The sequence below is a fragment of the Frieseomelitta varia genome, unplaced genomic scaffold, assembly GCF_011392965.1.
Source record: "Frieseomelitta varia isolate USP_RPSP 00005682 unplaced genomic scaffold, Fvar_1.2 scaffold_164, whole genome shotgun sequence".
In the NCBI taxonomy this organism is placed as follows: Eukaryota; Metazoa; Arthropoda; class Insecta; order Hymenoptera; family Apidae; genus Frieseomelitta; species Frieseomelitta varia.
In genome coordinates, this window is record NW_025109350.1 from 146041 (window position 1) to 158138 (window position 12098).

The 12098-nt window shown below is 32.6% G+C and overlaps 4 protein-coding genes across 5 annotated transcripts; 2 read left to right on the forward strand and 2 right to left on the reverse strand.

Annotated features, from left to right (window-relative positions):
- Nucleotides 1-17: 17 nt before the first annotated feature.
- On the reverse strand, nt 18-2062 carry LOC122538458 (myb/SANT-like DNA-binding domain-containing protein 3). 2 transcript variants are annotated; one of them, XM_043672544.1, is made up of 4 exons: nt 1883-2062; nt 1370-1757; nt 986-1209; nt 18-629 (listed from the first exon to the last, which is right to left on the reverse strand). In XM_043672544.1, exons 2-4 carry the CDS (start codon nt 1636-1638, stop codon nt 229-231), a joined length of 894 nt encoding a protein of 297 aa, XP_043528479.1. In that variant the 5' UTR covers nt 1639-1757; nt 1883-2062; the 3' UTR covers nt 18-228. The 2 variants fall into 2 exon arrangements, with proteins under 2 accessions (XP_043528479.1, XP_043528478.1); XM_043672543.1 differs by having other exon boundaries at nt 986-1212.
- Nucleotides 2063-2115: 53 nt separating this feature from the next.
- Nucleotides 2116-3453, forward strand: LOC122538459 (TM2 domain-containing protein CG10795). The gene is made up of 3 exons (XM_043672545.1): nt 2116-2438; nt 2663-2744; nt 2912-3453. The coding sequence occupies exons 1-3, from the start codon at nt 2237-2239 to the stop codon at nt 3186-3188; spliced, it is 561 nt and encodes a 186-aa protein (XP_043528480.1). The 5' UTR covers nt 2116-2236; the 3' UTR covers nt 3189-3453.
- A 112-nt stretch (nt 3454-3565) lies between these two features.
- On the forward strand, nt 3566-6560 carry LOC122538457 (serine-rich adhesin for platelets-like). Its single transcript, XM_043672542.1, has 2 exons — nt 3566-3905; nt 4177-6560. Exons 1-2 carry the CDS (start codon nt 3828-3830, stop codon nt 6412-6414), a joined length of 2316 nt encoding a protein of 771 aa, XP_043528477.1. The 5' UTR covers nt 3566-3827; the 3' UTR covers nt 6415-6560.
- Nucleotides 6561-6590: 30 nt separating this feature from the next.
- On the reverse strand, nt 6591-9658 carry LOC122538461 (mitochondrial potassium channel ATP-binding subunit). Its single transcript, XM_043672546.1, has 10 exons — nt 9399-9658; nt 8992-9304; nt 8766-8933; nt 8246-8659; nt 7868-8179; nt 7577-7800; nt 7336-7510; nt 7089-7267; nt 6853-7000; nt 6591-6776 (listed from the first exon to the last, which is right to left on the reverse strand). The coding sequence occupies exons 1-10, from the start codon at nt 9455-9457 to the stop codon at nt 6696-6698; spliced, it is 2073 nt and encodes a 690-aa protein (XP_043528481.1). The 5' UTR covers nt 9458-9658; the 3' UTR covers nt 6591-6695.
- Between the last annotated feature and the right edge of the window lie 2440 nt (nt 9659-12098).

Below are 12098 nucleotides of genomic sequence, written 5' to 3' on the forward strand. Positions count from 1 at the left end.
ACATTATTAGCGAATCATAAGTAGCTAGCATTACGAGCTTTTATTTATTACGGTTTCAATTGTAGTTAGAAAGAAATTACAAATAATAAACAGATATTACAGAGATCGAATACCGTTCGTTTACATTTAATCTAATAGCATCTCCCTCCTCTTTCTATTCCTATAAAAAAGGAACGAACAAAGCCATCGTACGCAGCGTCACGAGTATATTCATTTTATTCTCTCCAGTCAATCTTCCTTTATCCTATCAAGCTTATACGTAAAAAGAAGCATCCTCAACCTAGCTTCCTCTTTGCGATAGTGAGCCTCTTCTAATTTAATTCTGGCCTCTTCTTTCAACATGGCTGCAATATCAACTTTCATCTGTGCTTCCGATAAGGCTAATACGTGCAGCTCTTCCTCTTTGTGAAGGGACCTCTTCATCCTTCGAGGCTGTTCGTGAACAATCGATGGAGAGATCAACGTTTGAGTAGCGTTCGATTTGAAAGTTATTCGATTTATCTCTAATAGCTCGTCTTTGTCTAACTGGTCAACCACAGGCGACTCTGAATCCTTGTTGGATTTATCGAAACAGTCGGTCGCTGGACCGTGTGATAATGAATTCGAATCGATTTTACTGCTGACAGAATCTGTGGCAATAAAAACGATATTGATTATATTTTGGAAAATATGAAGCCATTAATTTTTGATAGAAACGAAGGATTTCAAAATTATTTTGGAAGCTAGAAAACTTTATAAGAGTATTGTTAAAGTAAGAGAGGAAATATTTTTAGAAGATCTCACTTAAGAAATAAAACAAAAATAAAATATTTTAAGAAATGGATAAATCAGTCAATTATAGAATTATAAATACAGACATGGACATTGCAGAGATATTTATTTTATCTAATCCTCATAAATTAAAATTCCATTATAGAATTCAAGAGTTTCTGCAAAAGAAAAAAGATAGAAGAAGATAAAATATAAAGGGAATAAGTCTAAAGACCTGAGTCTTTATAATTATTTTCCTCTTTTGAGGATTGTTTCGGGGGCTTTATAGTGCAGACTGTTTGCAACGTAAACGGTTCAGATTCCTTTGGTTCAAACACGACATTTGGCGGCAAACCTATAGTTCCGGTAGAAATGGAAACATCCGCTATGGAATTTCTATTTTCCCAACTTTTCGACCGTGTATGGTCTTTAGATAGGTGGCAAAAATTCTTTGAAATACTACTGAAAAAATCAACATACCAATATGAGATTGATAAACAATAATGATAAACAAAACACCCTGACACACATGATTAGATGATATTCGTATATTCCCGCGCTTTTATATACAAGGCGACGAATACTGAAAGTTAACGTGACGAATATATATTATATTTACCGTAACTTCTTCTCCTCGCGATTTCGTTTGCATGCTTTCATATTTTCCCAGCAACGTCTCAACTGTACAGCTGAACGTATCGCTTGTGGACCCACCATCGAATTATATTCATTGGCCAATTGAGACCATGCTGATTTTCGTTTGTACATCGATACCGGATCGGACCTCTTATCCTCGATATCCTCGTATTTGTTTATCAAGGTTATCAAAATTTCTCGCTCCTCGAAACTATAAGTTTTCCGAGTACTCTTCAACGACGAAGAAGCCATTTTAGCACAGAAAAAATGCTCGACTATCACGGCGGTCTTCCATTGTTTGTTTCCTCTCACTAACGCAACTTAATAGCGGACTCGTGGAAATTCTTTACGCACGATCTTATGCAACGTAACTAGAAAAAGAAAATTACAAGATCGAGTACTGTCACAAAGAATTATTATAATTGCTCCATACGTCTGCTCTAATGATTAGCAAGGCCATCTGTTTTACTTTAATACGTTATTAAAGAAAACTTACGGATGGAGTTTCAGCTTCTCCAAAAAGTATTGTATTATACATTATAAACGATGATCGTACACTTCGACTGGAGTACTTGGTTTATACAGTTTAAGGGTTAGAATTGAGGATTATTGTACTTTATAGAACAAATTCTTCTTGTTAATGCGATCTGTTTGATGTTAACGAGAAAACTGGCGCCAGAAGAAATAAATTATAGTTCATAGAGATTCCAAGCAGTTGGCGCCAGGGGGACATCAGTTTGATGGCAGTACGTTCAAAATACAACAAACATGCACGGGATGTCGCGAAACTACGAGAGACGGTGGATCCAGTGACAGTGTATTCGTAGTAATTGTTGTAAAATGAAACGGCATGTTCCATCTGATGCAATTCCTTAGCGGGCTCCTTTTGCTTCTTCTCTCGATACCGCTGAGCAATGGTGTTGAATACACGTATGAAATCGACTGCAGTAACCTACGAATGGGACAATACATCTGTCCTCATCCCGATTATGATTTCATAGATCCGAAAACTCAACAGCCCAAAGGTTGCACAAAGGAAAACAAAGCCAAAGGTACGTAAACTTTGTCGGTTCTTTTTTTTTTTTTTGTCGCACTCAAAACGAAGGAAGATGCGACATAACCTATACCACAGATATGCTTCAAACGTGTATTCTACGATCACTAGTTATTTTCAATTTCTTTTCCTTCTTTTCGTTCACTGATAGATAAATTCATTACGTTCTTTAACTTTGTACAGATGAAACTTCAAATCATATACTCATTACGTTGTTTTCAGTGTTATGTCTGGCTGCGGATGGCCTCATTTGTACAGAAACAAAAAATAATACATTTAAGAAGGATATTCCTTGTAAATGGACGTAAGTATACGTGATATTATCTAATATTTATAGTATTAATGCTTCAAACAGAATTACAGAGATATGCGTAATGTTACAATTGATTTAATATTTAATATTTGATGTAAAAAAAGATGTAAACACAACATGTAATAAGTAACATTTTTTTTTTATGTTCATGTTTACAGAAATGGATATTCCTTTGAGACATCATTGTTACTCTCTATATTTCTTGGAATGTTCGGAGCAGATAGATTTTATCTAGGATATCCAGCATTGGGCTTGCTTAAGCTGAGTACTTTGGGGTTTCTCTTTCTCGGTCAATTTGCTGATGTAATACTTATTGCAACACAAATTGTAGGACCTGCGGATGGTTCGCATTATGTGATGCCATATTATGGTGCAGGAATTCATATTGTGACGAGTAATAACTTTACATACAGAGTGCCGCAATACGATTGTTAAACGATTTCTACACACACCGAAAAATAACGATTGATCAGTCTAAAAATTGTACAGCCCCCGCTTTAATCACGAACAACGATACGCAATCCTAGAATTGAGTCCTATTTCAGCATACTTGAGAAAGAAAATTATTGTGTACGCTATTTTAATGAACAGAAGAGAATCATCTTGTAGATATGTATTTCAACGAAATATTGTATATACAGATTTGTTACTGACTTATTACCTATTGCCAGTATAGTCGTCTAATAAATATTTGTTTTTATTTCTAGGTGTTCCTTTCTCTCCCTGTTACTGTACTTCTAAATTCACGATCATCACATTCTTTTATACATTTTATTATCGTCTTAAATATCAGAGAGACTTTCCAAATTTATGAAACGTGCAAGTTAATTAAACAATTTCAATTTAGGAACAGTGTGTAAACTTGATCACGCACTTGTATGTTATGAAAAATGACGTTTTTGATAATCGTAGTTATCGCAGTTTAATTATTATTCAGCACGTCTGTGATATAAAAATGCTTGAACATGTTACTTCGACGGTCAGAAAAGTTTCGGCACCGAGTGTAAAAAGTGTGTTTTCACTGATCAAAATTGGTAAAAAAAATCTTAACTTTGTTTAATGTGATCATCAAACATGAAGAGTTTTATTTTAATTTTTCTATTGCAATTTGTGGTGCTAATCGTAGTTAGTCAACCAGTGAGCGAATTAGCTGTGAGTCTTTTATTACTTATTATTATTAGAATTTACAAGAAAAAATGCTTTTTCTATTTTTTAAAAACAATAACATAAAGTAAATTTGATATAATTCTAATAAACTAACGAATATAATATAATGAAATAAAAGGAACTTGAATTTTTTTTTAGAACTTTTGACATTTTTTATTCGAAAATTATCAATAACGTCAGCATCGAAAAAAAGATTGTCGATTTAATTTATATTCTAGATACATAATCTGATAAATGAACCCCTAATTATCCACAGGAGGTTGATGATACAGATAACATAAATTACGGAGCACACAGGTATCCCAGAAACTTGAAATCGAAGTATCCACCATGCAAAATCAACCAATATTTTGACGAAGACAAAGGCCATTGTATGAGCGTGATCGGAGGTGGAAGGGCTCTTTACATAAATAATACAAAATCTTGCGAGTCGAATACATTAATACCACATTGCACAAATCCGAGATACTACTACATTTGTAAAAAAGATAAAATCATATTAGCCGAATGTTCTCAAAAGAGACACTTCGATACTCATCTACAAAAATGCGTCTTAGTTCCTCGTGGAAAATATATTTCTGCTATCAACAGAGAAAATTCGGATATTTTGGATTCCTCTCAACATCTCGAATGTCGAAAATTGGGCTCATTTCCAGTTCCAAATAATTGTGGTTTATTTTATACTTGCTCGGTTTCCGGTCATCGAATGCATCAAAATTTCTATACTTGTCCAAAAAATACGGCTTATGATACAGAAACCGAATTGTGCAAGCCCTCGCATACTTGTCATCAGCGAAAACCGTCACCCTTGTGCGAGGATCGCCTATTCCAGCAGCTTTCGAGATCCTCTGGAGAGGAGAAATTAAGACATTGTGAAACGATATTTACGGACGAAGAAGAAACTACTACTTCGACGTCGCATGAAGATAAAATTCTGTCGACAACTACTGCTCGCGCCGTACCACCCATATCTGAATTCACGGGATCAGGTGATAATAGCGATATTATAACGACGACGGAACGTGCTCCGGAAAAGTCACGTTCTACAAACACAGATCTCGCGATACGTACAACTGAAACAATCGCAGAAGATGCCACGACTGAAGTTAATTCGCCTACAGTGATAAATGATAATGAAGAATTATCTACAACCTTAGGGCCATCCGAAGATCATACTGAAACTACAACGAATGATTCTAACGAGCAAAGTGGCACTGCATCAACAATTTTAAATGATTCAACAACTCCCGGTAATAAAGAACCAGAAATAAGTACAAACGAACCATCCGCAGAGATTCCTAGTTCTGAAGAAATTAGCCAAAACTCAACTACTGAAACCGAAAGCATCGGTATAACATCGTCAATTCTTGTCGATCCAGAAACTTCTAGCAATACAGAATCGGAAGAACAAATTACAGAAACAAGCTCGATTTCATCTACAACGTCCTTAGAAATCGAAACTACTGAGGAACCAAATGTGGAAAATCAAACTCCATCAGGAAGTGCAGAAAATGCTACGACTCCTAGTAATTCAGAATCAAACGAAGAACCAATACTTCCAACTGAACCGTCTTTAGAAATTCCCACCGATGAATCTGATTTTAGTACAACGGGTGAATCGACTACTGAAATCAACACTGCATCAACAATTTTAACATCTAGTTCAAGTGTGGAAAACGAATTGACTACAGAAATAAATCCACCACTTGTGGAAATTACGGCAGAATCTGAAGAAACTAAAGGAGAATCGGTTACAGGAATAGTACCAACTGAACCGTCCTCCGAAATCGGAACCCCTGGAGTATTTATTATGGAAAATCAAGAATTTACTGAAGAACCAATTACTGAAACTGAAATTACTGATATTACTCCAAATATTTTAACTGATTCACCGTTATCTAGTATCAAGGAAACACATGAGGAAACAAATACAGAAACGGATACAAATAATTCATCGTTAGAAATAACTACACCAAGAAAAAATTCAGAAGACGATGGTAAAGAAAGTAATGAACAAGTTCCTAATGAAGATGAATCCACTGAATCATCAAATAATAATTGGAATGGAATGATAACCACTGAACCAACAAGCTGGATCAGCACCGTCGAACAACCTTTGTTGCAGAATGATAATACAGCACCTGAAATTAATACTGAAGAAATAATAACGGAGAAGCCAAATTCTATGCCTTCAGAGTCTGATATATCATCAATAGATCTAACATCCGTAACAAATGACGATTTTGATGCACATATCGAAAGTAGCACAGAGCCAGTCAAATCGTCGTATAAGCGTCCACATTCTCCGATTACAGATACTGAGAACGTATGTAACAATGTTGCAGAAAAAGAATCTGCGACTAAACCGAATCATACGCATTTTGAAAAAATGAGATCAAAGAATGTTGCATTACCTCTTGCGTCAGCAGTATCAAGTATCATTGATAAGATTAAACATTGCTTGAAAAAAATTTTCGAGGAGTTACATCACTGAAAAATTCTTATAAGATGCATTGATAAGTTTTTATTTTAAAAATTTGCATTGACGTATTAAATTAAAAATATTAATATAACAGATACACACAAGGATAAAGATAATAAATAAATCACATATATTTTAAAATATAAATTATGTATATTTATATATGTATGTATATATTAGAATCGGAGGTAGTTTATAGAATATTCAATATTAAATATTGTCCCTATTATTTTAAAATAAATATTTATTCCAAAAATTGTACTATAATTTAACTAATTAAAATTCTATTAACATTATGCATTTTCTTTTTCTTGTTCGTTCACTAAAGTGTAATATAAACCTTTCTTTTTAATTAATTCTGTATGTGTACCCATCTGAAAGTAAGATATGATAATAAATACGTAAATTTAATTTCATGTCATGCCTGGAATTTTATGTTTGCATACGTACTTCTGCGATTACTCCTCGCTGCAATACAACGATAATGTCAGCATTTTTAATCGTGCTTAATCTATGAGCGATTACCACGACTGTTCTACCTTGAGTGACATTATCTAACGCTTTCTGTACAATTCTTTCACTTTCATAATCTAACGCGCTAAACGACATAAAAACGATATATAAAATTACGAAAACGAAATTAAATATACAGATTTGTTAAAGTGAGTGTTGTCTATGATTCTTACCTTGTAGCTTCATCCAAAATTAAAATAGAGGGTCTTTTTAATAAAGCCCTTGCAATTGCAACACGTTGTTTTTGTCCACCAGAAAGTTGTGCCCCTCTTTCACCTACTTGCGTATTGTACTTATTTGGGAAATTCATAATAAATTCATGAGCATTTGCTTCTTTCGCAGCTTCAATGACCTAATAATATAATAATTAATTTTTTATAGTATATTAAATATACTTTTAATTCTAACAATAATACTTACATCTTCATTCATAGCATCCGGTTTTCCATATCGTATATTCTCCATAATACTAGTAGCAAATAAAATAGGTTCTTGATTTATATATCCTAAGACGTTACCCCGAAGGTAACCAGCATTGAGTGATTTTAAATCTTTACCATCAATTGTAATTGAGCCATCATTGACGTCATAAAATCTGAAATATTTTATGCCATTTACGCTAGTAATGATCAAATTTTAGGTAAACAAATTTTGAATCTACCTTTCCAACAAAGCAGCTATTGTTGATTTTCCATTACCGCTGGAACCAACGATAGCTACTGTTTTCCCAGCAGGAATGTGTAAGTTAAAATTCTTTAAAATAACGTGGTCTGGACGAGTAGGATAACTAAATTTCACATTTTTAAACGTAATATTTCCTGCAAGAGACTGGTCTGTAATAACTTGCCCACTAACCATCTGATTTGATGGTGGCATCTCTAAGTACTGTAACAACAAATTATAAAATAGAATACTTTTTATGATGTTATGAAACATAAAATTGTATATGTACCTCAAAAACTCTAGCGCCAGCACTAATACCTCTAACATATGATCCAAATAATAGAGATAACTGAGATAAAGATTTTTGTATGGTTTGAGTAGCCATTAAAAATGCCATTAATTCTCCGGGAGATAATTGTCCAGTAGACAATAAATGTCCACCAAAATATAAGGTACTAAGTAAAATACCATTAAGAAATAGATTTGTTCCCCCTTGGAACAAACCAATTCCCAAACCCAATTTTTCATATAACGTAGCTCCTAACGCAGTTTCTTTACAAAACATATCTATCTCTTTTTCTTCAGCTGCAAATGCTTTCACCTACAAAAATGATGTATTATATATTATTTAAAGGAACCTCATTACCACTATCATAAATGATAGTACCGTTCTAATGTTCTGTATAGCTTCTTCACAAACATCTGTAGACTTAGCAAGTTGATTCTGTGCCTCTATAGATAATTTTCTTAAGCCTCTTCCAAGCAACGTGCCAATAAGAATTATAGTTGGCAAAGACAATACTGTAGCTGCTGTCAGTTGTGGTGAAATCCCTATTACAGAAACTACACAGCCAATAATTTGTGTTGTACTTCTTAAGCCTTGCGATATGCATATTTTAAAGGTACTTTTAAAGTCTTGAATATCACTGGTTAGTCGACTTACTATTTCACCACTACGATTCTTATCAAAGAATGTGATGTCTTGCATTATAATCGATTTAAACAAATCTTGTCTCAAATTCATTGCTATTCTTTCTCCAACGTGTGAAAGTGTATAAATATATACAAAGGTAAAAAGTGCCTAAAAATAGAACATCTTTTATTATTCTCTAAAAGTTCTTTTTTTTAAATTATTTTTACAAATAATATTATAATGTAATTTTTTTGTTGGATTAACAATTACATACTTGTGCAACATACATACGTGCCAATGCGAATGCAGGCTCTGTCAACTGCAATAGCATAGTTTTCAAACTATTTTCACCTCTTGTTTGGCAAATTTTTGTCAGTACATTGATGACATTTCCTATATGCTGTGGTATCCAAATATTTAATACAGCAACAACCATTGCACTCTAGAAATTATGGGTTCATTAAAGAAACATAAAATCTTCATATACATTGGATACTTACTGATAATGCTATTAATAATTGCCAAACATATGGATATAAATATTCTAAAAATTTTTTCCACTTAAAAGTCAATTCCTTATTATCTTTTCTAATAGTTTCCGAAACTTTAAGTGTTTTGCCTTCAACAGCACAAGTATGAGACTTTATCAGGCATGTTATTATTATACTACCTAAACCACCTGAACCAAATTTTAAAATTGTTTTTAATTTACTAGTGTTGTTTGTTACGGATCCAGTGCTACTACTGAATTTTCGTTTTGCTATATTAAACGGCGAACTCCTCTGTTTCGATAAGAGTAACAGTAACGAATCCCTAGAACAGAAACATTATTTGCAGTGATTTAGTATAAACTTGGAATTATTACAATTGATTGTATGAAAAATTTATTATAAAATATGAGTGATACCTTGAACATTTTGAATAATTAGTATAATGCTTAAATAATACAGCTCGCAATATAGACATATTTGTAAAATATTATTTTCTCTGTAATTTAATTAAATGAAATATGCTAATATTCGAGTTATGTCTTATGATATATTTGTCATGTTTCAATTCATACAGATTAATGAAACAATGTACTTTATTTATTTATTTTTTTATTATTAGGAGCATGATGACTAATCTATTACCTAACGAATTAATAAATGACATTCAATGAGGTTAGGAGAATTCATAATTCAATGCCAAAGGGAGCGCCATATTTAAAGCGCTTGCGGCAATTTTGTTTCTGAAATTTGTCACTAGATAGCGCTTACTGTGTTGTTCAATTTAACAGACTCTCAGTTCATAAGTCCGTTACTTTTGTTCGTAATGGAGCGCAGTAAAAAGTGTATAAAATGACGATAAAACAACAATGATGTACAAAATTAGAAGATTTGAGGAAGAATTTGCATGGTGTATTTCAAGTTCATTTATATTAGGACTCTTTCGATCACTTCTTTTCATCAATTCTTTTAATGAAGAAAAAACCCAAAGTATAGGTTGGTATTTAGATCCTATTTTTAATATAATTACATATTATAATACGAATATTATTAATGTCAATGTCAAATTATGAAAAAGAAATGAAATATAAAATGAGAATATGGTATGATATATTTAACATAGATTTTAGACAGAATTTAGTTATTCAAAATGTGAACGAATTTTTAAATATGGCTACCATAATTTAGGCGCCAAATCTTTTAACCAGTTTGTTTGTAACCTACAAATTAATTTAAATTTTCATTGTACATACAATTAAAAACATGAAGGGAACGTGTCTTTTGAAATATTCAAAATACTTTATTGACGTACTGGTTTATATTTCATTTTTATTTTGTTGAATTCTATTTTTTAATCTTAAAATCCTAATTCAAAATAGCGCCCATATTTGATTTTTCTACAATTGCAATGTACGTAGATGCCTAAATAAAAAAAGGAATATTTCGAGCAAGATTTAATAGTAATGTTAAAATTAAGGTTGAAGCTAGTGAATAATTTTATATTCATTTCATATGTTTTTTAATCCATTCATATTCATTTATTTTTCTTTTTCTTTTTTAACCTATAGATTCAGTGGTTCATAAAATCAGCAATAAATCTTCAAGTAATTTGTAAAAACAACAAGAAACGTGTAAGTTAATCTATAACAGTAATTCTTCAATGATAACATTTATACATATTTACATATTCTAAGCAAATCAAATAGCCATTGGTGGATATTAATTTATTCATCAACTGAAACAATAATTCTTCAATATAATACTGTACTCCACCGAAAGCTAACGATTTGAATATTTATTGAGACAACAGCAGAATATTACACACATTAATTTCCAATAACAATTTCATGGTAATACTATTTATATAATATACTGGCTATAATACACTGATGTATATAGGTAATATAAATCTGAAACTGAACAGAAAATTTCCTAATTCTGAAATTAAGATTTCAACTATAAAAACCTATAAAATCACCAGTGTTTAATCAGTTTATTTGAAACAGAATAGCAATTAGCCAAACTCATTGTCACAAAAGTTATATGTATCATTTTTTTCTTCTTTTTATAGAAATTTCGCAATATAAACATATTGAACAGGTCTAATAGTGATACTAGAACAGCGATCAGATAATATATCTAATTCAAACTTCTTCTTATAAAAAGGACATTCGTCGTTCACTGAAAGAAAAGGAAACTTTTAAATAGTTTCGAATAGCAAAGAGAAAAGAAATTCAAGTAGAAATTTTCGAGTATCGATATTTAACAAGTTTAAGAGGAATGGTAGGTCTGTGCAGTAGAGAAGGTCTCGTGTCATTGCCAGACTCGCGGACCACTCGAGCAAGTACTTAATACTACCCTCCGCGGTGTATTCAAGGCGGGAGCGAGCATTTCAGAGCGAATGTAATAGCCGCACAGGCAATTAAACGTGGCAAATACATAAATACACGTTATTAACTTTGCGTACAAAGAGACTGCCGAGACGATTAGGCCTTTCAAGGCTCAACTGTTCACCCTAAATCTCCTCCTTCTTCTCTGGTCCGTCTACTCCTCCATCCAACGTTTGCAACGAGTCGCAATTTCAGAGCTTTTTCATGGGGCCGATGCATTACCAGGCTGATCAAAGCTACTGCTTCCTGGATAACGCACAGGGAACAACAGTACCCCGTTAGAAAAACCGTGTGTCTTCGGCGAGATAAGTTCGTAGAGTGGCTCATTACGTCCCTGGTACGCACGCTGCCAAGTACACTTTTGACTTTCACAGAGTTCTTTTACTTTCGGTTCTTCAATGTTTCAAACGGTCGTATGATTTTCTGTCAGTATTTCTGTCAGTGGTGTCTTTTTTTTTTTTTTTTTTAGTATCTATCTATTTAGGATTAGCTTTGAACTAATATTAATGTTGAACGTGTACAGTTTCAAAATAATTTTTAGCTGGAGTTCCAAGATTTAAGACTCCATAATAATTAGCATCTAATCCCAAAATATAAGAGTTTTATTAAATATAAGAAATTAGGGAAATTTTAAATTCAGTCTCTAAACGAGTATCTTCGAATAAATATGACCTTCATCGTGTATATTTCTCCTTATTTCGCGGTATTAAATTTTATTTATATTACGAT

What these genes read in the sequence shown, in the direction of transcription:
- LOC122538458 (XM_043672543.1), bottom strand. Translation starts at nt 1,638, where the DNA reads ATGGCTTCTTCGTCGTTGAAGAGTACTCGGAAAACTTATAGTTTCGAG. An exon ending in CGCGAGGAGAAGAAGTTACG is followed by an intron (nt 1,213 to 1,369) that starts GTAAATATAATA and finishes TGATTTTTTCAG; the next exon opens with TAGTATTTCAAAGAATTTTT. An exon ending in AAATAATTATAAAGACTCAG is followed by an intron (nt 630 to 985) that starts GTCTTTAGACTT and finishes TTATTGCCACAG; the next exon opens with ATTCTGTCAGCAGTAAAATC.
- LOC122538457 (XM_043672542.1), top strand. Translation starts at nt 3,828, where the DNA reads ATGAAGAGTTTTATTTTAATTTTTCTATTGCAATTTGTGGTGCTAATC. An exon ending in AACCAGTGAGCGAATTAGCT is followed by an intron (nt 3,906 to 4,176) that starts GTGAGTCTTTTA and finishes AATTATCCACAG; the next exon opens with GAGGTTGATGATACAGATAA.
- LOC122538459 (XM_043672545.1), top strand. Translation starts at nt 2,237, where the DNA reads ATGTTCCATCTGATGCAATTCCTTAGCGGGCTCCTTTTGCTTCTTCTC. An exon ending in AAAGGAAAACAAAGCCAAAG is followed by an intron (nt 2,439 to 2,662) that starts GTACGTAAACTT and finishes CGTTGTTTTCAG; the next exon opens with TGTTATGTCTGGCTGCGGAT. An exon ending in GATATTCCTTGTAAATGGAC is followed by an intron (nt 2,745 to 2,911) that starts GTAAGTATACGT and finishes TCATGTTTACAG; the next exon opens with AAATGGATATTCCTTTGAGA.
- LOC122538461 (XM_043672546.1), bottom strand. Translation starts at nt 9,457, where the DNA reads ATGTCTATATTGCGAGCTGTATTATTTAAGCATTATACTAATTATTCA. An exon ending in AATTATTCAAAATGTTCAAG is followed by an intron (nt 9,305 to 9,398) that starts GTATCACTCATA and finishes TTTCTGTTCTAG; the next exon opens with GGATTCGTTACTGTTACTCT. An exon ending in AGCGAGGAGTAATCGCAGAA is followed by an intron (nt 6,777 to 6,852) that starts GTACGTATGCAA and finishes TCTTACTTTCAG; the next exon opens with ATGGGTACACATACAGAATT.